The 26527-nt window shown below is 39.6% G+C and overlaps 1 protein-coding gene across 2 annotated transcripts in view; it reads left to right on the forward strand.

Moving 5' to 3' along the window:
• Positions 1-304: 304 nt before the first annotated feature.
• Positions 305-26527, forward strand: part of cdkal1 (CDK5 regulatory subunit associated protein 1-like 1) — a 168219-nt gene continuing 141996 nt past the window's right edge. Inside the window, exons 1-3 of one of the 2 annotated variants that reach the window (XM_028425708.1) lie at positions 305-443; positions 1055-1240; positions 1623-1735. In XM_028425708.1, the coding sequence (XP_028281509.1) occupies positions 1074-1240; positions 1623-1735 (280 nt within the window). In that variant the 5' untranslated portion in view covers positions 305-443; positions 1055-1073. The remainder of the gene's footprint in view (positions 444-1054; positions 1241-1622; positions 1736-26527) is intronic. The other variant, XM_028425707.1, reaches the window with a different exon arrangement.

Genomic DNA, 26527 nt, shown 5'->3' on the forward strand with positions numbered 1-26527 from the left:
GTTGAGTGCAGGTTGATTTATTAGTTACACAAACTGTAAAACCTGCAAAAGACAATGATATTGAATATTTACCATACAGGCTAACCCCCCCCCCCCAAGAAAAAAATAGCGTACAGCCATCTAACTTATTTAATTGTAACTTATTTAATTGCAAAAAATTCTTGCATGTAATGACATAAACGGCAGCAAGTGGGTGTGTATTTGTTTTTAGTAAAATGTATTGTTATTGATGTTGTTGTTTGTTCCTATACACCCGCTCTGTGTGCAAAACCCGCACTCGTTCAGATTGTCCCTCTTTCCCTCCCGTCACTACAGACAAGTATGGCGGTCTGAGAGTTGTCAGAACTGTTTTGGTACTATAGATAATCATTTTTTCCCTCCAGTAAATCTTCTTTACATCGGGATTTGAGTTTATTTGAACTACTAACCACACTACAACTCAGGTAAGGGACTTAAACCGCGCGTTAACGAGTCTGTCTGTCCAAAATAAGAAGCACGTGGGTCGCAGCTAGCTAATGAGGCTAGCCAAGCTAACAGCTAGCTTGCTCGCGTTAGCCAATTTAAATGAACTATAGACTGCTACGTATGTTAAACATGTCACAGCTGTGCGTTTGCATGCGTTTAGCTTATGGGTGCACATGTAGTGTATATAAGAAAACATCTGCTCGGAAAGGTAGTATATTTAAACATTCATTTGTGTTGCACACACCGTTAATACGTACAAATAATACAGCAAATAATAACGCCAAATCTCTGTGCTATCTGTAATTAATGGCTAAGGCAAAGAACGGGCAACATATACATGTACTAGGGGACAGCCTTTAGATCAGGTTCCAGAGGAGTTTGAAAGCAGCCAGTAGAGATACCAATCCTCTTGAAAAATATAAAGTTCTTTGGTCACAAAAACAAGGACAAATGGAGCATAGTAAAGAATATTCCCTGCAGGGTCATGTGCAAGTAATCTTAGCTTTTTTTTATTCTTTGACAATGATCTGAACTATTTACTGGTCTTTAGTGTATAACAGTCTGTATATTAATGTTGGGTTGACTGAAGCTCTGATTTTCAGGCCATCATGCCATCTGCCTGTGACTCTCTGATTGAAGACATCGAAGACATCGAAGACATGGTGTCCTTCAGTGACCCCACTCCTCATGAAAGACACTCTGCTAGAAAGAGTATCATACCAAGGTCCAGGAAGAAGAAGGAGCTTCTCAGCAATGAGGAGCTCCAAGCTGACAGGTACATCAAAATGTTGTTTAGCCCACTGTTGTGCTAAAGGTCATGTTGCTTAAATTATAGTCACCATAAGCAAACATATGATTTTCTTAATATAATTTTCTTAGTAATCAACAACATGACAATGATAAAAGGTAGCTAGTTTTTTTAGTAATTTATTTAACAGAATGTCAATTTAATAGTTTTATTTTATGGGGTGCAGAAGCGAGTAATAGTAGTATAAAATGATTAATAAAAGCATTTGCATAACTTTCAATTTCAATCTCTGATATCAGCTTCCTATTTTTTGCCTACTTATCAACTGAAATTGTTATTTATTTATTTGTTCAGTATTTTTGTTTTCTGCTGTGTTATGTAACATGAATATTTACATGTCATTTTTTAGCTTAATCCCTGGCACCCAAAAGATCTGGGTGAAAACATGGGGCTGCAGTCATAACAACTCTGATGGAGAGTACATGGCCGGACAGCTTGCTGCCAGTGGATACAACATGACTGGTAAGAGACGTCAGTGAGCCGCATAATGCAAATCATAAAAAACTATTGGAATTCCTTTACTTATGTGATAATAATAAGATGAACTGCTGGATGGATTTCAGTCTGATTAATTTAAGAAATATAAAATACATAGCTGGCATGGTAAAATGTAATTCATTTGATATGATTATCTCTTTATAGAGGTGACATTAATATTATTATGAAACACAAGGGGGCAGTCTTGTTTTATAAGTGAGCTGTTCTAGCTGTATTCTGATAGAAGACCTTGATTTTTCACTCTGTTGAGTGGCTCTCTACTGCTCAACATAAGCGTCTATCAAATGTGTTGTTAAAATATGTCCTAAGGAATCTGAAAATCATTGATCAATGAAAAATATGTTTTTATACATGACGTGTGACAGACAACAACAGAAAAAGCAACAACTGATCAGATTACAGATTACTTAGAAAACATGACCATCTTAAATGCTACATTTTTATTTTTAGTTTTGCATGCATTTTTGTATGGAGCCCAAACATATTGTGTTCTAGATTACTTGTGTTCTAGATTACTTGATTCCTTTTTAAAAGGATATAATATTGAGTGTGTGTTTGTGTACAGGTGTGAGGCACAAACAGTGCCATTGCAGTGAGAGAGATTTTCTGGGATTTTAGCCAGTTTCCTTTCTCTGTTTATATGTGTTATCTTATGTTTATCACTTTTAGTTTTTGAGAAAACTTTGTGTGTCAGGCTGTGTATGAGTATCAGTATCAATGTTTGTGTTGTACTGTTTGTCTTTCTGCTTTAATGAAAATGTGTGTGTGGGGACAGAGAGACCGACCGAAACAAAAGAAGGAAGAAAGAAAGCGTTAACCCCTTAGGCAATTCTCTCTCTACATGGGGTCTCCACAGTCATAGGAGGACATTAATCACACACTTCAAAAATGCAGATGTCCCCACTCACTCACTCACAAACCCACACATACACACACAAGACACCGTTTGTTCATCTTTTATTCCCCCTCATTTGGTAGTTAAGACCCTTGATCCCTTTATCTTTTACACTTTTCTTTGTTTTGCAGTTTTCTCTGCAGGTTTCTTGCTGATATAACATGTCTCTTTCACACTACCGTCACTTGCCGTCTGACTCCTGGTCCTTGACTTGGTAGAGAATCCTATGTCCAGGCATTTACTTACACATGATATTTAGTCTGCTAGTTGTCTCATCATGGATCTATTTTGACTGTGCAAATTACTAGCATTACTGTAAGTAGGGGTGAGTGTACTCAAAACCTGTTGTTTGAATTCGGGTCCTTGTTCTAACTTTATAATTTTTCTTTTACAGAAAATATCTGTCTCACAATCTGATTTCATCAGACTGTGCTTCTCTAGGTTGCATTAAGGTTCGGAGAAGCGAGTGATGCAGGAGTGTGTGTTTAATATGTAATTTAACACACTATCAGGAAGCAAGGTTAAAACTGCCTTTATGAATATTAGATTTTTCTAATCTTCAGATTAGGCTTATGTTTGACTGCTTGTTAACTGTACTGGTGCCCAAAAGTAGAGTTATCCATATATCTGTGCTCAAAATATTTCACTCACTTGTTCTGTTTGGAGATAATTGACATTATTCTGTAAGATGCCATACACATTACCTGCTTTGTGCCTGTGCTAAAATAGAATATATGAGAAGAACGGAGGTTCTAAAAAAACAGTAAAAGGGGTCGATTCATGTTTGATCTTTTGATATATACCTGTTAGATATGCTTACCTGGCAGCTACATCTGTGCTTGTGTAACCTTTTTGTGTTGGATTTGTTTCCTCTTTGATATTACTTTGGAGCTGCAGTTACCATAATACCCTGGTTTGTTATACAGTGTCTTGTTCGTGGAGCTGCATACAACAATGCAGGAGGATATTTCTACTACGTACACTTACATAAAAGCAGCTGCAGCACTGTGATATATTCACTCAGTTTCCAAAGAATCATCTGGGTTCCTTGGAGCATTTAAATGTAAAGTCTAGAATAGGTATAGTTGCAAAGCTGAAGAAATTTGTATGTGAGGTCATGAGTGATTATAAAGGGAGATGGAGAAACCATGAGAGTGGCCTGGCTTTTGCCAGATGTAGTGGTATTGGAACCTTAATTTATTCAGCATGTAAGCACTGCTCACCAACTAGCTCTTGTACTTCTCTCTTACTGCATTTCTGTCTTCAATTGCTAAAGCAATTGCTTCCTGACCCCCTCATGCTGAAGCCCTGAAATATTCTAAACAAATTGATAGCTGATCTGACTCTCAGACTTTGTTCAGGGCATCCTCCTTTAATATCACCTCTGGTCCAGACTGTTTTTAACGTAAGTAATTATCTCTACTGAAGGACATAGAACCAAGGTATTAATGTAATCATTTACTTGCATAAGCAGTCAGTATTGACTAGTGGCTACAGGTATGTGCCAGACTTTACAATTCCCATTCAAGTTTTACTATAGATTTCCCTTCATAAAGCTTTAGTAGTAGCTATGCTTTTTTCTCTCACTTGTCAGAAAGTGCTTTAAAGGTCAGTGTTTCACTTTAGATGCTAAAGGACTACTTGGTTCTCTCCTCCATACCTGTGTTTTATTTCTCTTTTTTCCTTGTTTGCTCCCATTGTTGCTGTCCTCTAAACCTTCCTCTCCCCCTCTCCTTTTTTAACATCTTCACCTATTCATTGCGATCGGGACTGTTTGAAGGAGAGATTCAGTGTCATGGCCAGAATCGGGGGAGATTACACGTGGTACACTTGGTGATTGTGTTGAATGGTGTTATATGAAGTGCCTTGCAGTTTTATGGAATGGTGTGAAATTGTTGTATGGGTGACTGTGAAATAGCTCAGTATGACCAGAACAAAGATGGGGGTCTTCAATGCGGTAGCATGTAATTGTTGGCCAGATTGCAAAACGTTATCATCGTGAGTTACAATGTGTTGTCCTTCCACAAAAATGGTATCATGACTATCAGACAGCTGCCTCTGATGGTGTCGCTTGTTCAAATCTACAGTTCTGCAGAGTGTGACGAACAAAGACAGCTTCCACTGCTCTGAAAACATGACATCAGCTTCTCACCCTCTCTCATCCTTCTTGCCTGTTTTTTTCCTTTTCACACCCCCAACCCTCCCTTGTTGGTCTCTCTAAACTCTTTCTTGCTTTAACTATGACATCACCTTGTGTGAGATGTAGTAGCAGTTCATATGTTGGCCTGTAGGTGGCAGCTTTGGCCCATGAAGGAGCGTTTTTTTATTGAAAGAAAGCGCCTCTGCAATATGAGGATGAGGTCATTCTTTTGAAAAGCATGTTCTGTTCCCATTCATAGTTTTTTAAAAGTTGTAACTTTCAGTCCTTAAAGCCTGCACATGGTATTATGCAGGCTATTAAATTACAAAAATTCAGGTATTAATCTCAATCAGCTGAGCGGAACATTTGGGTGTCAGCTTTGTTTGGATGGATCACTCATTTTTCAGATGAGCAGCATCTTACCTCATATAGACAGTATTGTTTATCTAAAATACAAAAAAGACATTTCTAAACAAAGTGTTTAAAGTTATATTTCTTTTTTTAAAAAACTGGTTTGATTCTTTTGGCTTAACATCTTTTGTGTTGGAACATATCAGTACTGGTTGATCTAAAGAGAAAATGTTTTTCTCTTTTTGTGTCTTACATCAGTGAAATCTTTATTTCCTTCTGCTTTCATTGTCTTAGCACTTGTTTTACTGCCTTACACTTGTTCAGCTTGTCCTCAGATGCTGTTCCTATGTATCACCAAAGAGGGCACTGTTTACCTGTGGTAGCACACCCGTGTTTGAGCAGCAGAAAAATGTGCCAAATGGTGACTTCATAGAAAGGCATGTATGCTCACGCATGAGCGTGCACGCACACACACACACAGACACACACAGTCTTCTTGGATAGTCACACCAGGATATTTTGATTGTTTTTGGCTGGTCTCCTCCCCTCCCAATCTCTTCTCTGCCAGCCAGCCGCGCACACAGCTCTTCAGTTATGATTTTACATACCGGTTAGGCAAAATTACTCCCTGGTACACAATGTCAGCCAAATGAGGCGTTCTCAGTTCCTGGTTTGGACACAGACGGTTGGAGGATATGCATTTCTGAGAGAGGGCGTGAGCTGTTTTGATAAAATGATATGAGGACTCAATTGATCATCAGGTTTTACAGGTGTTGATGGATAGAAAATGCTGGTGTCACATACAATGAGTTTTAATGATGTATTTTTAAATTACAATAGGAAATGCATCATTTACTGTGCTAGATGTATATAATGCAGACACCTCTTTATTTCTTTACTAACTGCAGTTTGCTTCTAATTGAGCTAAAGCACTTAGTGCTGTATGTTAATGAGAGCTGAAGAAAATAATTTCTATTAAATTATTATTAACAATTTTACTAATTAACATTGATATTTTAATGAACAGTTTTTAGATGAGCTAAAACACTTTCAAATTTGCTTGACTGAGCTCGTACTGCATCAGTTTTTAAACCGCTTCTGCAGCTCTATGTGATTGTATTACATCACTGTAGAGTATTCTCACTCCGAGTGTGTCCCTCGCATATATGCCATCTCATTCATAAAACGGAGTGTGTGGGGATCTTCTGATTGGCTAACTGTGTGCTACGCAACATTACACGCCGCAATATTGTGGCCAATGAAAACTTACAATGTTGCGTCTGACTCCACCTCTCACATATACACACATATTGGCACACACACAGCCGGCTCACACACACGTTTGCTCTTCTCACACACAGTCGCAGACGTGGTGGGAATTGGTATTGTACAGGGAAAGTGTGTGAGAGACAGTTCCGCTTTCGACAGTCATCATTCTGCAAGATTAGACATATCATCGTGTGTGTGTGTATGTCTGAGAAAGACTCGCTGTGTTTCTACTGTGCTGAAGCTTTGTGTCAGGCAGTCTTGCTTTGCAGACTTAGATAGGGAGAAAATAAAAGAATGAGGGAGAAAGCAGTGTAAGGAAAGACGATAGGGAAAAGTCAGTGGGGAAGTGCCTGGATGAAGGGTGCAGCCGGCAGAGACGGATGCACTCGAAGCCAAAATTGCCAAAGCGACTGTTGGAAATAGAAAGGCAAACAGGGAGGGGAATACTGTGCCAGGGAAAAGTAGAATCTGGCAAATAAGTAGAAACATGCAGTAAAAAGAATAGATGGATGGGGAGTGGAGTGATTTAAGCAACAAGGGACTAAAGGAGGCTTTGCAAAATGAGACAATGTGGAATGGTGGCGATCACATCACTGCACGTACACATGATTTTAATGTTTTGTTTTTCTGGTAGTTTAGAAGTGATCATTTGGTATCATATTTAACAAAGCACATCTGGTGAATGACAAAAGTGTTCCCCATCGTTTGTGTACACTCAAATGCAAACACAGTTCCAAGACCTGTGTGTTTGCCTAAAGTATGAAAAGAATAACCAGTCTAGGAAGTCAAGTGTAACCATTTAGAGACCAGGAGATAAGGCTGATCCCAAACCTGGTGTGTGTATGTGCATATGCATGTGTGTTTTAGTGATCCTACAAGGTGACCCATATGTAGGCAGCACCCAGTAACCGTTTAGAATTCATGGGAGTGAACAATTAAGATTAAGGACCTCGGTCATTCTTGCCTCAGAAACTCCCATAAGGGAACTATGGAGAGATGAGAAGATGGAATTTAGCATAGGCTGAGCAAAGAGGGGATCACTGCTCAGTTTTGTTCACTGAATACATGATGGGAAGGACTTTTGATGGCATCACAAAACTGACCAACACCAGAAGTTCAAAAAATTGTCCAGTTCCCTGGATTCATTGGTGCTTTTATCTTAACCACATTACAAATGGAATCATAATCTAAAAAAATAAATGCATTATAAATGCTAAATGGTACATCTGTTATCCCCCGCCCCCAATTCATGTCTATAAGGCCACAAAGGCATCCCTTATTGTTAGACGCAGCTTCCCATATGTAAGGTTTAGAAGCAGGAAAAGAGAATTATTGATGACTGGGAGAAGGAGACCGTTCCTTGCTCCTTTGAGAAATAACAAAAAACAGAACAAATTCATTCCCCAAAGGGCAGTGATATCTCATCCTTGTTTCTCAAACCTTAAAGGTAAGAGCGGAAGAAGAATGGGGCAAGAATCACTGCTGCAGTCTCCCCCTTGTCCAGTCATTTGTTCACTTGCACTTTCATTCCTCTGATGAAGAGAGCAGGAGATAAATGATTGGAGAAGCTGGAGAGGAATTTCCTTTACTACATCCCTGTTGTGAAAAAGAAGTGTATTCCCTAGTTCCTTCAGAAACCAGCCAGCCAGTGAACCCTCTGTTATCCCAGGAATACTGCCTGCATTCCACTGGGATTGCGAATACCCCTGAAGGGATATAATGGGAATATCATGGAGGGGATGTGAGTAATGGGATAAGGCAGGAGCCGAAGGAAAGACATTGGGGGGTGCAGGGTCTAGAGGAAGAAGGGGACTGGGAAAGGGGAAAAGAGGTGAAGCCAGGTTTTGGTCATGTCCATACTGTTGAGCCTTAAATCGAAGCAGGCTGATGATGCTAACTGGCATCAAATGTGGCCTGAAAATAAAAGCTAATGGCCTTCAGACAGATCTCCAGCCACCACACCCACACTAAAAAGGAAATTAAAGGGAGTCTTGCATTCCCTCCTCTTCAACAAGTTACATTAGGTGCCATTTAACAAAGCATATAACCCTGGTGCCTCTGCTGAGAGGGAAACACAGCAGGTCCATGGATATATTTGGGAGCTCCCACTGAAGCTTTGTGCATGGAGCTATGTTGGTGCTAACCTAGCACCCTATAAAGTTGCTAAAGAGTTAAAATGTGTTAATTATAATCACCAAAGGACAAATTGAGATTTATTCACATAGTTAGACAGTACAAAGGGACCTAATAAGTTTTTTTTTTAGAAAATAAAATGTATTCATTTGTTCAGTTGTACCAGTTCAGGGAATCACTTTGTTTTCTCTTGAAGGACAAAACAGTGCAATTTTGTCAGTCTCCTTGGCAGTAAAGCCAAAAGGACCAAAAAGCAAGATGATCGATATTCTTCTTTATTCTCAATGATACTCTCTCTGTTTTTGAATAATTAGCTTGTCTAATATTTCACAAGCTGAAAGAGACGTTTTCTCACTTCTAATTTGTCCTCCTTCTCTTTGTTTTCCCTGTCATCTTGACTCAACAAGGAAAAACAAATGTAATTTCCTTCATGAAGAGGAAATGAAAGCTTGAAAGACATTTGTAATTAATGTGGCTTCCCAGGCTGTTGGTGTGGGTGGATAAAGAGTGTGGGTGACATATGGATAAAACGCAAAGAAATGGAGAGTTAGGCATTCAAGGACTCAAGAAATGACTTTTCAAGGCCCCCTTTGAGGTTCGTCTCTCTGCCTCCCCTCACTTTGGCCCTTTTGTGTTGTTTTGGAAGATAACCCCCTCTTTCTGTCTGAGTGTCCAATGTTCAGCCATCAGTGCCATTACTCACTGACCACCTGCTGAAATAGAAAGCAGGGGTGACCTGTATCTCTGTGTGTGGATGTTCATATGAGGCCACCTGCTGAAATGAAAGCACAGGCTACCTGTGAGTGAAGAACAGACAGCGTGTGCGTGAGTGTTTGTGTGTGATGTGAATTCATGACATTTGTGAGGCCCAGTCAGCATTTTGAATGAACAAATAAGGAAGTATTTTGGAGTGGTGAAGAAGTCCTTGTAAGTATTTTAATGCTGCATGACTGTGTGTGCACTTCTGTCCTTTGTAATAAATTAATTCTACACGTGTCTCCGTCTGATCTCTTTTCATACATATAAATGAATCGGCTCTGGCAAGATTTCCGTGTGAGAGCACAGATATTAGATAAAGTGGATTTAAAAGCTGCGGATGATTTGAGCAGTGGGTTTAATTTGAATCATCATCGGACAAAGTAACCTTGATCGCCAAGCAGAAAAGATGACTTGACTGGTAGCATGGGCAGGACCTTTCTTGAAGGGGCTCTGTGTGTGTGTGGTCATCCACAAGATATAAACCTAATAGCTTGTCTGTCCATTCTGCAAGACAGGGCAGAGATGAGTAATAATTGAGCTTGAATTGTTTCAGCTGTTTGACTAAATTTCTTTTTTTCTTCTTCTGGGGACTCTTACTGTTCTTCAACCTTGGTCTCCTCTCATTCTGTGCTTATATTAGTAATATGGATCTATGCACTGTAAAGTTAGCAGAGTAAATACAAGTAATGTTTAGCCAGGAAGGAGATCGATAGCTGTGTATTGATTAAGCATCAAGTGTGGCCACAAATAATTTCATGGTCGTCTGCTTGCGACCGTCTGTGCTGGAAATTGAATGATTGTGTGCTTCCTAAAATGTGTCAGTGTGTTTGGGTGGATGAGTGGATGAGTGAAGAAATGAGCACCACAGCAAGTGTTTGTAATACTTCATGCTTCATATTTTTATTGTTACGGTTGTTTATCCTGGGGTTTTGTTTCTATCTCGCTCATTTGCTTTCCACACTCAGCTGCCGGATCAAACATGCAAGCACATGGATGTATGCGCATACAGAGGTGTGTGAAGTTTATTGATAATCCGATGCTTTCCACATGGTAGACAGATGGCTCTTCTAATCTTTCAGACAGACACTGCCTTTTGAGATCTGATCTGATCTGATGAATGCGCTGTGTGTGTGTGTGTGGTTTCCATGGTTGAACTCTGTCATCACCAGGTCCCCACTGTGTCTGTGTGGTCTTGTGGCTTATTGTGTATTTAACTTATGTGATGTTACAGTAGGAATGTGGCTATAATATTTTGAATATTCTTAGTAGTTAATCCGTGATTGACCAGGGATTTTTTTGACAACCCTAAATCTCTGAACTCTTAACCTGATTCCTGACAAATCTCAGTCGTTGATACATAGAATTTATCAGTGGAAATTTATGTTATTTTAGCCTTTCTCAGACTATATAAAGTGGGGAAATGAACAAGTAGGAGAGAGTGCAAGCCTGGGTGGCCTAATAGGTCAGATTTTATCTCAAGCTGATCTTAGTATGTTACATATGATCAGTGATTTATCAACCTAAGACACATCTGCCTTTGTTTAAAGTATATATTTAAACATTGATTGTTTAGCCAACATTATACATTAGTCTTTCTCACTCTATGCTGTGGACTCTGTCTTCTACTGGTATATATACACAAAGACCAACTCTGCCACAAACTGTACCTATTGTTGCATATAACCTGCAAAAGTGCTGTTTTGTGGCTGTAATTGTAGCCTTTATACCCTGCAACTTCTCAAACTTCAAAAAAAAAAACTTCTGGTACAATCAGTCTCTGAGGTGGTCATACAGTAAAAGCCATGGCACGTCTTTATTTTGAAACAGATTTACTTTGAAGAAGGAGGCGTCAAATTATTATCAGGAGCAGCTTTATGCATCAATAGTAGCGACATGCAGCATATGAACTGAGCAGAAAGTGGAAAACAACAGAACACCTGCTGAGATGGTGCTGTTTGTGTGACAGAATGACTGCTGGCAAGTGGTGATGAAAAAGTGAATGATGTGCAAGAAAAGTTTGTCACATTGCTGAACATTTAGGTGTGGGCGTCTTTTTACAGATGAACGAGTGTAGCATAAATGTTCTTTTCAATTTATCAGTCCTTTTTACATCCTGAAAGCAGGATCACACATCTGTGTTAACTCCACGCTTTGCCTTAGTCTGATGGCATTAAGTGCACTGATACATTGCTGGGTGACTGCATGTCTCAGTGTATTGAGGTACGCTAGCAGCATGATTGTCTCAGCTTGATTTAGTCTCTCTGACCTGATATCTGATTAAAGAGACTCAGATGTGTGTAGGAGCTGGATTAGCATATAAAAAGACAATGACAGGACATCAGATAATTCTGATGCCATCTGTTTTCAAGGGAATTTGTTAGAGGCAGAGGGAATATGTGTGTGTGTCTGTGTGTGCTTTCTGTGTACGTGCCGCCCCCGCACCCCCCTCTTTCCATCATTTTTCACGGTACTGTTTGAGGCTAAATACAGCTTTTCCTGGCATTTGTCCTATTATTCCATTTTAAAATATATTTTTTATTTTATTTTATTTTATCACAGAGAAAGCAGGCTCGTAATTACCATAGACTCTGCACAAAGACATGCATTATTTACAATGGAAAACACTTTAAATTGTTCCATTTGTGATGATTTATTAATTAGGAGGCAAATTCTCTGGGATTTGGCTTTATGTCCACCCCACCTATCTAATGTATTCAATCTCATGGATGCGTAAGAGACACACATGCAAGCAAGCATGCATGTGTAGACAAACAGACACACACACATAAAATGCTTCCATAGTCTATCCAAGAGAAACTTGGATACAATATGACCTGGATGAATCAGAGTCTTCACAGACATACTATCATAGTCTACTGTGTCTGTTGTGATTTCTCAAAAAAAAGATTTTATTCAAATTACTAAAAAATGGTTTAGAAGAAGCAAGGTTGGTTAGATTAATTTTAAATGGGCAGCAGTGGCTCAGTGGTATAGCAGGGTTGTCCAATAACTGGAAGGTTGGTGGTTTGAGCCCAACTTCTCCCTAGTCACTGTTGTGTGTCCTTGGGCAAGACACTTTACCTGCATAGCCTGCAGTGTACTCACTGGTGTATGGCGCTCTTTGCTGAGCTGTCTTAAGCAATTTCCCCATTGTGGGACTAATAAAGGTTTCTTAATTTAATTTAATTTCTTAATTAAATAAGGTGTAGCACATGGAAATATCAGGTAAGATTCTTAGAGAGCCTATGGTTTAAAAAATAACCACTAGTTGTAGCTAAGAGATTTGCATTTTTTCATGTTGAAAATATTGGTCAATAAAGGTTTTTATTATTATTAGCCAAACAGTTGTGTTAATTTAAAACAGACCATCATCATCCTTGGTTAGTGTGTTTGTAAATACTCTCAGAGCTGTGAGCTACACTAGCAGTTTGTATCAGCTTGTGTGTAGAGCTAAGAATGTCTATAAACGGGGTGTGAATATTGGAGGTGAGAAGCTGTGATTTGAGCATTGCAGCATTCATTCTGAATGTTGGTGGTTTGCAGGTAGAGAGATCAGGTGATGTGTTCAGGACAACAATGGGTTTCAATTAAGAGACCTATAGTGATTATGGTGGGACAGCTAAAGGGAGATATAACACAAGGTTTGAGTGTGTGTGTGTGTGTGTGTGTACCAGTGATGCATGTAATTTGAGGAGACGTTGCCAATTGAACAAGGTGGTCCACTAAGCTTATCATGTGTTGTGCGTGCTCAATGTGTTTCCTTCAGATTAATAGCCCACCCCCTTATAAGCAAGTTAGATCAGCAAACTGAGTGTGTGTATAACACCTTCCCAATTAACAGTGCATATGTTTTTTTTTCACTTTTGTCTTTGTGTCTCTCAGAGGGAGTTGTTTCTGTCTCAAAATTTGTCTCTGTACATTTGCAGTCTGTTCTTTTTTTTCTCCCTGCCTTTGTCTCCACAGTGATCCTCTAATCAGTCAACAACACTGTCTAGGGTTGGGTTTTAAAATTACATGCTATTCCTCCAAATCTTCTCGTCTCTTTGTCCTACCCTCTCATATGTCTCCTTTCATATGATATTTTTTATATTCTATCATTCTTTCGTCTTTCTGTCATCTCCATCCCTTCGAGTGAATATAAAAGTATGAGTGTCAGGGTAAGGCAACATGAGTTGGCTTTAAACCCACAACATCATAGGGGCATGTTATGTGCCTCTGCCATCTAAGGCACCAGGACACCCCACATGTTCTCTGTATCTGAAAAATAAGAGCTCCCTGCGCCTAGGCTATTTGCATAACATTTGCATACGAACCCCAACTGGCTGTTTTTGGAATGCCAAGAGGCTAAATTCACTATTTATTACCAAGGCCCATAACTAGTTTTCACTTTTTTTGGTGGCATTTGCATCTGATTTGCATGTCCCTTAGCTTGGATCTGGGAATAAGGGGCCTGATGACCTAAATTGTTTCAATTTCACCCTGAAATGAAAAAAAGCAGAAGAAGGTCTAATTATTACTATTAATCGAATTAGGACACTTTACACATAGAGCGTAAATATGTAAAAGGGTTTTAAGCTCAGGCAATCTGTGCTGAATACAACCTGCAATAAGGCTCCCCAAAGACAATGTGATGTTACTTACCCAGCCACCAAATGTCTGGTTCGTTACTCCAATCTTTGCTTGCTTAGATATTATGCAGTTCACTGGTCACTGGATGTAGTCAACCAGCTAATGGAACAAGTAAGATTTGATTCCTTCCTTAATAATTTTCTCTGGTCTTTTTAAGCCATTTTCTTGTGACAGACCTGATTTGGGGCTGTCTGCCTGATTTGTTTTTCCAGTAAAAAGCAGGATAAGCTCTGAACTTTTCAATAAATATTTTCTCCATGGCAGCTTACATCACCTTACCAGAGCTATCAAAAAGTACTTAAAATTAAACTCTGCTACCCTTATGTCTGAGTGAATCACTGTCATTACCAGAATATCTAAACTGGCTACACACTTTTATTAATGGCCACTTTTGTTTGTAGAAGATTGCTATTATAATACAATACAGTGTCACCAAATATTAGGTGCAGTGTTAAAGTGGTGCTGAGAGATTGCATTGACTTTAATGACGGATTCCACATACAGAATTTGTTCCTTCTCAGTCCATCCCTCCTGACATATGGTTACCTCAGGTTCCAAGATGATGACTTCCATAATGCTGAGGCTTCAGTCCACAACCTAGAGGTTGACTTCGTGGTGGTTTTTGCCACTGCTCTGTGGAAACATTAAGGCTTATGGATAGGTTAATGAGAAAAAGAGAGACCACCTATACACAAATTGTTTGTGTTCATTCCTTTACACCAAACCTGGAGCTACATGGGATTGGTCACTGCGTATATTTATGAAAGATGAAAAGGAACAAAAAACTCTCTTTGGTATTGTCATTTCAATGACCACAGCCTCTTTTCAGCTACCTCCTCTACTTTTGTGAAGGCTAAAGCTCCATCTGCTGCAGTTCACATTCATCTGTGCTGTATGTTTTTTTTTCTAAGGACAGGTGAGCTTTTGCATACAGGTGGCGATTACTTTGCTTTCTTTATCTTTATTTCTCAGGCTTTGTCTGTCTTCCAGGTGACAAGCGGGAGGAACTGAATGAATACACATATTTCTAGATCTCTCTTGTAACACATTCTTTTGTGTACATTGACGTGCATTCTTCCCATGGCCTGTGCTTTAACTTAAAACTCACTCACTCACTCACTCACTCACTCACTCACTCACTCACTCACTCACTCACTCACTCACTCACTCACTCACTCACTCACTCACTCACTCACTCACTCAAGCTGGATCCATAATCCATAATCCGCGAGACAAAGACATTTTTCCCCCCTGCAGACGTTACGCCCACAAAATGACGTCATTTTTTGTCTCTGACCGCCCGCTGATCCGCACTCCTGTGCACAGGGTCCGGGCCGAACTTTGTCTTTCAAGGCTGTGCGGCAACCATGCTGTGATTGGTCGGAATTTATTGTGGGCGTGATGAAAGTGGAGAAGCGCAAGAGCCTCTCCAGGTATATAGGTAGGTGTATAAACAGCACGGATTCAACAGATTTAGATAAGACCATACTGGTTTTGCATGATGAGCAATAAAAGAAAGAAAGAAAGGCAAGTAAGGGTGATTTGTCACCAATAACTCCAGACAGCCATTCACACATACCAGATGGTGACTGTTACCATTCTATATACTCCTACATACCCGGGCATAATAGGCTCGTTAACAATGTCTGTATATCTTTGCTATTGTTACTTTTAATGTCGCATCTTCACAGCTCATCACCGGACAGTTTGAAGTATCGCAGGCATATTGGAACACAGTAGATGTGCAAATGTGGTCATAAAGGCACAAACACTGAATCTTTGCTATTGTTACTTTTAATGTCGCATTTTCACAACTCATCGCCGGACATCTCACGCTGTTGCAGGCACCATCTCTGTATAATGCCCTCTTGCCATGGCACAAGTCCTTGTGGTGTGTTAAAAAACTCAGTAAAGTCTTTCCTTATAGTTTAGTGGGCGGGCCGTATGAGGAGTTCTGCACACACGCGTCTCGCGGAGTATGGTACCTCAATGCAGAAAAGACCTTTTTTTTGTATCTCTTACCACCCGTGGAGTGCGTTCTCCGCTCTTTGTCTCGTGGAGTATGGAACAGCCTTCACTCACAGTCACAGTCAGAGGGACACACACCCTATTGAATATTAACTGCCATCTCCTAGGGCAAACAGCAAATATAATCACATTTATAATGTCATAGAAATGGTGTGTCAATATTTGCCTAGTCTGTTATTGTTGTGAAATAGGGAACTGGCTGTGGTTACTATGGTGTGCATAATTTTTGACAGTTGGTTTAGAGGCCCAGAAACACTTTCTCACACGCCCGTATGATCTTGCAGTGTCCAAATGAGGTTTGCAAAATGACACTTTTAATTTTATTGTTTAAATATTTAGCCATTTTTTTTGTTTTCCCAACATTTCTATAGTTAACTGGAGATGGCTGCAATAAATCTGAACATTGAATTGAATTGTGTGTGTTAGTGTAGTAACCCTGTATCTTTAGCTTATATATCACACTGATTTTAGAAGCAGTAATGGATTGAGATTTTTTTTTCAGCCCTCCCAATTATACTGGTCTTCATCTTGAAAGAGAAAGTGTGTGTCGTGTTTGAGGTGTGTGAGGTGAAGTCACTGGTATATTACTCTGTCACTCAGTAACCTTTCAGACCCCTCTTTCTCTCAGACACACTGACTTTTGTGCTCTTGACTCTAATAATCCCTTTCTTGCTGTGTGAAATATCTTTTCATGTCTGCACTGATGATCATAATGGTTTTCTGTCTGAGCTGCAGACTAGAGATTGGCCCCAATTACTGCATGAACCTGAGGCTTCAAATCATCCTATCTATGCAAGGTGAGAAGTGTAATGGCAGAAATCTATTTAGCCCTGGTTTCCATCCCCTGCTTGTATGCAGCTTAATAAATCACATTTAATGCACATTTAAAATCACACAGAATTGACCAGGTGTTTATCATTACTTTCCTCTGTACATGTTTTAAATAAATACAACCCAGATGCAGCCCACAAGCCATCTTTTGCAGTGATTGCTTTAAAACCTAATTGCTCAAAATGCATTTATTTTTACAGTTTGCATGTACAGCCCCTACCTCTTCTACTTAGTTTAATTATAGACCAGCCTAGTTGTAACAATATTGGGCTATAAATACTGATGCAACACTGCCTAATGTTAGACAGTTTTTGGCTCTAATTCTTTGTATTGCAAGTTCAATGGTTGTTTCCAGTAGTTTTAGGTCTGAGAACAGGGTCCCTGTCTGGACCCAGGTGCACCCACTGTGGCTCTGTGATCAGATGTAAGAGAGACAGATTGACTCCAGCCTCTTGCCCTGTAGAAGCAAACTTCTGCCATCCAAATTAGTGGTTGGCTTGCCATGCAGCATTCATCATTCCTGCTCCACTTTCAGTAGAGCTCACCTGCTATTTTTCACCGAGATACCCCCACTTAATCTTCTATGCTATAGGTCTCTCCTTTGCGCATCCTCGTTATTTTGCTCTCTTTCTGTCTATTTCTCTGCGTTTTTTTAAAAAACAGTTTCTCTTCACTCCTTTTCATGTTCTTTTCTGTTTTGCATCTTCACTTTGCTCCACCTCTTTCCATCTTTCTTAACTTCTTACTCTTGAGTCTTTCCCTCCCTCCTTGTCGCTTTTTTTTTCTGTCTCTCTCTCTCTCTCTCCCTCCCTCTCTGGCTCTGCCTCTTATCTGTCAAGCTGGCTCTCCCACTCCAACAGTAATGTACTCAGAGTTGTTAAGGACAGCAGAAAAATCCCAAGTGAATAGATCTTTCTAAGATGTTGTCAAACTGTTGACGTGAGTGCTATCATGGGCTCCTGCTGTGCCTAACTTGGCATACCCTCCCCACTTCTTAGTGCACACCGCCACACACTCATGCACACAGCCATATCTGTCTCTTGAGAAGTGAGGGTAGATTATGCACATATTACAAGAACCATTTCAGTGAATTTCTGCCACCTAACAAAGCTGATAGAGACAGTGAGCCTGAGAGGACAGCAGGCTGGTATGTTTAGTTTGCATGTGAAAGTGAAAGAGAGAAAAATATGAGGAAAGAAAAGAAAGGAACATGTCTAGATGATGTCCACACTAATACTTCTGGACACATTTAAAAAATACACCCTATTTTGGGCTTATACCCATTTTAAGTTGGCATTTTTAAATCCTTAAAACTAAGCTGTTTGAAGAGCATGCTCAACAGATTTTACAGTACAATGCAGGCCTTTACTCTTTGCAATCACTAATTTTGTGTTTCAGTATTACTAGTTAGTCAAGACATGCCTGCTGGGTAACTATAATACTATATGAATCTTTATTTGTTTGTGGTCAGATGCCGAAGACATGATAACCAAAACTGAATCTTGAGATGAAATACAGGTGCTGTCTCACTTTGAAACCGCTCTAACCATTTCTCCTCTTACACAAAGTTCTTCTCTCTTGATAAACTTATTTTTGTAATGGCTGCACTTTTGTCTGTAGTCTGGTGAATGTAACCTGCCCAAGCCATTGATTTAGTTTCTGTCAAAATGTATTTTTTGAGGGTCTGTGTCTGTCACAAGGTTTTTCACTGAATTGTGTTCTGCTCAGTGGAACAGTGACCTAAATTTGGCTTATGGCTAGCCACTTTTTATTAAACAATTTATTATTTACAAACATGTTTTTGCATGTTTAATCAATGCTTTAACATCTGTTATAAATCACAGTACTTAATTCTGGTAATAAAGTAGTTGAAACAGTGAGTTCTACTATACAGTGGCAATTTGTATGTAATTTGTAGCTGTGAATTATAATTAGGCAAGTTTAATTAATGTTGATTAATTTAGTTCAGTACCTACAGTACTGCTGAAGGCTTTTTTGTATTAGTAACTAGCTTTTGTAGTAATAACTAGCTAATAACTTCAAATAATGACAGCTAAATGCAATACAATTTGAATGGATTTACAGTTGATGCTGAATCTTGGTTTGATGGGCTGATTTTGACCCCTAAGTATTTTAGTTAAGTTTAGTTAAGTTAACTTTGCTTTACCTCTTGCTATAATCTACATAGTTAAAGAAGCTGTATTATTATGGTTAAAAAAGGAGACAAAAAAATAAATAGATAAAAGCGGAATGCGACAAGCTATCCCTGATGCATGACATCAGGACTATACTGATGACCCTTTCAACCCTACCTGTACTTCATGAACAAAAAATAGAAAATCAAATAAAAACAGCACTGAGGGCACCAACAGGACAAAGAGCTAATGCCCCAAACCTGTAGTAATCCTGTTCTATCCTTGTATTGCCCTATAGTTGCATCAGAAGATTAAGTGCCCATAAGAATGAAGATGTGTCTGTGCCTGTGTGTTTGTGCAGGGTTTATATACACATATGTGCATCATTGGAAGTGGATATTTAAATATTCTGTCAATATACCTTTCAGAGTTACCACTTTTTCTTCTGTTCTTGCTGTTGCTTATGTGAGGTTCATCTGCATCTCAGGTGTCAGGGTGCTCTGGGTAAGGCAGCAGTACTGCGTGTGAGTGTGTGTGTTTGTACCATGTGTAGCCAGCCAGCATCCTTCTAATGACAGTTGATTGCATTATCATCCACGGCTGAGTGGTTGCTCACCCTGCTAGACAGATAGACCAACTGCCAAACCCCAAGGCCCCTCTGTGTGTGTGTGTGTGTGTGTGTGTGTGTGTGTGTGTGTGTGTGTGTGTGTGTGTGTGTGTGTGTGTGTGTGTGTGTGTGTGTGTGTGTGTGTGTGTGTGTGTGTGTGTGTGTGTGTGTGTGTGTGTGTGTGTGTGTGTGTGTGTGTGTGTGTGTGTGTGTGTGTGTGTGTGTGTGTATAAATGTGTGTCCATGTCTTGTGTGAATGTGACAGTGTGTCTGTGTGCAAATGCCTGCTTGTAAAATGTGATTGGAGGTGAAACTCGTAAGTCCTGTAAGACCCATTCACAATTTGCCACGTCAGTAAGGCAAATTTACAGACACACACACACACTGTCTCTCTCTCACACACATTGTTTCCCCAAGGATTGGGAACCTTTTAGACAGAAATGTTGTCAGCCGGGATCCTGTCTTGTTGTCCCAACCAGACATGCCCAGCTTGTCTTTCCTTACACACCCACTTTCCTGCACATGCTTCGAAAATATGACTGTGCATGCATGTGGCTGTAGCTGTTTGGGCTTTAATAGGGCTGCCTTGACTTGGCCCTGTATGACTTATCATAGAGAAAGCACAATATGGTAAATACTCACTTTTCAGATTATTACTTAATTGCTCAAATTGGATAGATTTTTCGTTTCTATGGTAATAATCATTTTAATGCATCACATTTTGTTTGAACTTTTGTGAAAACAAGTGACAGTCAAATCATTGTTAGGATATAATTCATGGCAGGATCTTACACTGGGGGGGAGTGGGTCATTGCCCCACCCTGCCCTCCAGTCCACCTGTCCTCCCAGCCAGTCAGCCTGGCATCAAGCTGTCCGGTCAGCCTATCACCCAGTAAGGCATACAGGCCTTGTTAGCTCAGTCAAGTGTATCTATTCGCCCTTAAGCCACCCCTTGCCCCAGCATGCTTACCCCTATAAACCACTGCTGCACTGTATCCCAAGGTCAGCATGTCCTGTGTGTTTTTGTGTGCGTGGAAGATGAGGGATGGGGGGGAGTGAAGGAGGAAAGGCGATGTGTTGGAGATGAAGGCAGAAAAGGATGGAGGGTAGGGAACAGAAATAACAAGGGGGAGAAGTGCAAGTGTGTGTGAGATAGGGTGGAAACTGGGTCATGGTGTGGTCTCTGTGTGAAGCACCAGGAGCATCATATTGACCTCTAGGGCTGCCTGCCTCTGCTCTCTGTCTCACTCATATACACCCCCTCCCCAAATGTCTCAGCTTTAGCACTCATATATCATATACCAGGGCTCTAGACCACAGGGGGTAAAAGGACACCACAGATCTGTTTCTGGGTTCTGGACTAGAAACTGTGCAGACTATAGCTGAACTTATAGTTTATGTAGTATGTGGTAATGAATTGGCACTTATAGTATAGCTCATCAGTAGAAGAGTTTTTATCCAAATTTGTGAATCTGCAAAGACAGCAAGTAGAAACAAGCACCGCATTCAGTCAGCCTTGTTCTTTGGGAGATTTAAATTGATGATATACAGTATAACTTTACTGTGTGTTTATAGTGTGTGAAGGAGTGTCAGGGAAAGTTTGGAAACTTGTTAAGTAGGTCTGTCTGCAGTGGAAAAATATGATACTCTGGCTGCCCTGATAGCAGTGAAAGTGGCATTATATATGATATGCTGTACTGTATATCTATCATTGAGAGAGAGAATTAAAGGAGTCTGTATGAAAGGTTTATGTTGCTTGGAAAGCAAAGAGGTCTCCAGAGCTGTTTTTCCTTCATAAATATACACATCTGACTGCAGTGAACTTCCTTGAACTGCCTGAAAAAAACAGGCAAGATTCTTTATAATCAGTGAGAACTAAAAATGCTAAGCACTCTCCTGGCAGGAAGAAAACAAATCTGTTTGCAGAGCAGTTGTCATGGGAGCTAGTACAATGTGCTAGCATGCAGCAAAACTGCTGTTTTAGATTTTGGATTTCCAGTCATATCAGTACAAACGTCTTTAATTATGTGTGGTTATGGAGAGGAATGTGTTTCCGTAAGGCATTGTAACTAAACCACTTGAGCCAAATCAGTTTGGTCAAAAATAAGACAAACTGTACTTTTTTTTAATTAGGTTAAGACAACGTCATTTTATGATGTGATAAGAGATCGAAAAGGAATACTAACCTGATGTTAATAATGGGGCTGACGTGACATAAAAAAGCAGGAAAAAATAAAAGTGAGTGGATGTAATAGAGCGTAACGCTGAAGATCTTTGCTTATTTCTATCATTTTACACAGTCTCAGGTCGGGCTTGGGCTTGCGTGGTAAATCAGTGGTCGTGATGCGTTTCGATTATTATTACTACAATGTCATTTTATTTCTTTCCAAGTATAGCTTCCAAGTGGCCTGTAGCCCACATGAACAAATTATGTTGACACATGTATAAATAACTCATTCTTGACAAAAGGCAAAAGGGCTGTGTGCATGCACACATTTGAATGAATTTGGGCTTTAAAAAGCTGTCAACCAAAATTCTCGGGTTTAGGCCGGGCCTAACTTTTAAGGCCTGATTACAGCTCTAGTATAGCGTAATTAAATGAGACACGAGAGAAGCAGCTCCTTCGTGTGGATAATGTGGAGAAATGACAGGAAAAGATGAAACATGTACATGGGGAATTTGTGTTTTAAAATATGTATACATACATACTAAGCTGTATAAATTACCTGCTCCTCTTCCTCCCACCATGCCCTTGACTTTTGACATCCTAATGTTTCTCTGTGAAAAGCATCTCGCTCTTTAACTCTTTGGAATGTTGTTTACCTAGGGAAAACTGTCAGTTCTGTCACAGCTGCTGAGTTGGTCAACCTGGCAACTTTAAGCGTTGGACATAGCTTAATCCATCTTATCACAGCAACAAATGTATGTCTGAAGCATAAAGTTAAAAAAAAATAGTGGCTGTTTGTCTATTTACAGTAAACAAGTGAGTTGTATTTACAGTTCACAGTTTTTATCTGTAATTTGGCACATCTGCATACAGCAGATATAAGGGAGATGGGGGAAATTACCATATTCCCAGTCTGCCTGTTATTGTTTGTGGATTTCTCTGCTTTCTGACCTAGCAGCTGAGCCTCATCTCTGCCTCTGCAGGGTGCTGCACACACCTGTGGGCAAATCCACATCTGCAAATACAGCAGAATTTATCATTTGATAGTATTTCTGAAACAAAATATTTAGCCAAATTATACAGTATGTAAAGGTGAACACACATAAACATAACGTGTACACAGATGTGTATCAGGATTTGTAACCATTCTGGCTTTGATTCTGTTCATCTTTGTTTCTGTTGTTGGGCATTCTTTAATGCGGTTTGAATATATATATTCACCAGCCCCCTCTACTTTACACACACTTATTTCTATTCCTTTCTCAGAGTGCCACTTCTCCATGTCACTGTCCTACATTTAATTCTTTCTTATGTACAGTCTCAGCCATCTGGTCCTTGCTCTCACTCTTTCAGTCTTTTGTCCATCCTTCCATCCATGCTTATTTGTTGAATAATGCACCTGCCCCCATCATTTTTCCCCTTCATCTCCATAGGGAGTAGTGTGATTGAAATGTGTTATGTATGACCCTGTTTGTACACACACGCACACACACATTTTGACCACAGGTGCTGTATTTCCAATAACCCTGTCTTTCTTGTATGATTTGGTTGTGGGGTGAATTTAGGGTGAATATCACACAAACACTCATACACAGACAGGGTCATGCACACACACACAGTCATACACAGGAATAACCTCATGGATTCGATTTAGTCATTTGGGTCAGTCAGTGGTGATTTTTTTTTTTTAAATTTATTTTTTTTAAAGAATGAAAGTGTACCTCTATCCAAGCCTCTATACATGTACACACATAGAAACAAATTGAGTCTGCGTAGCTAGGGACACACACACAAGCCAGAGGCAGAGGCCAATTTCTTTTTGTATAGTGGGGTCAACTGTTGGAGAATGGTGGAATACCTTTTATTTTGTAGTAGAGAAACTCACAAACACACACACAACAAAAGTACCAATTTGTTGTTGTCAAATGAAATACGTTTTTTACACCAGATAAAAGATAAAACTGACTTTTCATCCAGGGGCTTAAGACGGGGTGAAAGAAATATTACACAGTGTGCTTGTGCGACGAGAAAGAGATATGTTGGTTCTTTGTGTTACTGTTTATTTTGGTTTCTTTTATGTGTTTGGCTTTTTTGTATATTTCACTACATCTTCAAAAATTACAGACTATAGTAATATAGTAAATATTGTCACTAGCTTGCACACCCTGAATACCTATATGTTCCACATTGTAAGCAGGTTTAATGCAGGGCTAGTAGACACTCATTGTACAGCACATTCACACACATACAACAGAATGTGTACTTTACCCTCTGGGCCTTTTCTTCATCAGATAAAAGACAAGTCAACAGTCTTTGTGCTCACTCTGCTTTAATAAATTCTCACCCGATGGCCTGGCAGGCAAAAAGTAAGCAAATGACTCGCCTGCCATTGGCTGAGCCCTCATGGCTATGCAAATTTTATGCAAATAACAGATTCCAGAGATTATCTGATAGCAGCATTTCTTTAAGTGGTGGGGATTTATGCTGTGTCACTGAAGGTTACCTCTGGGTGCTTCCTCAATCTGAGAGCAACTGAAAAAGAAACACATGTATGCAGACTGATAAAGTAGTAAAATGTTCTATTAAAAGTCAATCTAATCCAGACTGTCAGCGTACAGTGGTGTGTATGTCTTAATGCCTAGTCTACCAAGACTTCTCAAGCCATGTGAGAGCATTCTGACTGACTTATTCATTGTTTTTGGATGTTCCCAGAAATGTTCACCCTCTTGTTTGTGCTTTGACAGAGTTGTCTGCTTCTTTACACTCAGAGATCTACTTCTTCCATATAAGAGTCGTGTTTTTGATCAAAAGACATCATGAAGATTATATTGGCAGCTATGGACAGCCATAGCAGTGTGTTTTTTGTGAAACAAATCATAACAATTATGTTTAATAAGTTTCCAGTTGGATGAAAACTTAAAGGAAGAACCAACTGCCATCGAGAATGTACATCTACCATCAAACAATCAGCCATCTACATTGTAATACAAATGTAACTTTTATAGTTAGATTTGAACTACGTGGAACTGTTAACAGCTTTGCAATTTTCTACATTCTTTAAAATCTTACTTTAAGTCCCCCATGTCGTCTACATTAGTGGGTTCTTATATAGACAAGTCATTTTCTCAAAAATCTTTAAATTTAAAACATGTAAGCATTTTGACCAGCATATGTATTTCCCAGCATAGTTTTTACTGCTTTTTCTTTGTTTTTTAAATCTTTATTTCTGTGCTATGGTAGTGCTGACTCTAGGATTGTTTTGCAGATGTTTGTTTCTTGTGTGTGTGGTGTGCGTGCGTGTGTGTGTTAAATTGATGGCTTGTTATTGTTGGTCTGGAAAGGCTCCCATGGGACAGACATCAGACAGCAACCACACAGCTGAGACCACTCCCACTATAGTCCTGCATGTGTGTGTATTAGTGTGTGTGTGTGTGTGTTGGTTGCTAGACAAATAATGGTAGGCATAATGAGCACCTTTTGCCAGCTGAACTTACTCTATCTCTTTCTTTATTCTTTTTTGCAGATTGTGATGTATTTCCTCATTACACACATACACATTTAGTTTTAGAATTACTCAGTATTTTCTTAGTCTTTCTATTGATATTTTTTTTCCCAAAAAAAGGCAGTGCCCCACAGCACACAAAATCCCAGCCCAACAATCCTAAACCCTACATGTGATTCATATCCTACCAGTGTGACTCATGTTGTTTTAGAGCTTTTATGAAACACAGCTGTCATTTTGTTTTGATGAGACATCATTATGTCTTATCCAGTCAGCTAACACAACTCAAGCTGCAAACTCATGCATTGTCATATTTAAAAGATATGGTTTCTGTCTGAATTTAACAGTGTGGTAAAGATTTGTCACATTAGACTTCTCCTCGTGTTTCAAACTGTTGGCAAATAGATGTAATAAAGTGTAAATATGGATTGCAGAGAAGTGAACAACATTTTCACTTTTTGTTGTCTTATTATGAAGTAATAATTTGGCAGATGGCCCTTAGCAAAGAAATATTGTGTGTGTTTCTGTGTAAAAGTGAAGAATTGTAGTGTTTTATTGAAAAGTACTGTGGCTGTATATCACGTTAACTAATGCAGGGAACGTAGTCTGTGTGTGTGGGGTGTGTATGCTTGAGTGCAGCAGCGAAGTGTATTGTAAGTGAAATATCTGGTTCAATGTGGGGTAAAGGATCAGGCTTCTAGCTCCCCACCCCTGTTGTGCCACAGCTACATGAGTTTGTGTTTGTCTCCTGGCAGTGCCATGCTAATCCTGCCACCATCATATTGAGTAGCACCTGAGCTTAACATCACAGAGGAACATGTAGATTGTGTGCGTGTATGTGTGTGAGCATGCTGATTGCACTTCCTTAAATGATCAGCTAAAAGCCTTTTTTTGCACTTGCGGTGCTGCCCTGAAGTTTTCCGGACATCTCCCAGGAAACGGTCTGTGAGTCATCCAGTCTGGACCTTTAACAGACTGTTTCCTTCCAACCCCCTCATGTGCAGTGCTTGACTGAGCTGGAGAGCACTGTGACAATTTGTAGTGAGTGAATGTACATTAAAGTGCACTGTGCAATCCAAAATGCATTCAAATGCTTACTGTAAATGTCACAAAGCAGAATGGATTAGTGCTGTTTGAACATGTCATTGATGCTAACATGTACACATGCACGTGTTATCATCATTTTTAACTGTGAACAATTGCATGCATAGAGTATAACTCTCCATTTCTGTGGGTGCCATGGCCAAGGTCACAACCATTAGGTTTTATAAACCAATACAAAGACCTGATTGTGTCAAAGATGGTATGGA

This window comes from Parambassis ranga, chromosome 16 (genome assembly GCF_900634625.1).
Source record: "Parambassis ranga chromosome 16, fParRan2.1, whole genome shotgun sequence".
NCBI classification, from domain to species: domain Eukaryota; kingdom Metazoa; phylum Chordata; class Actinopteri; family Ambassidae; genus Parambassis; species Parambassis ranga.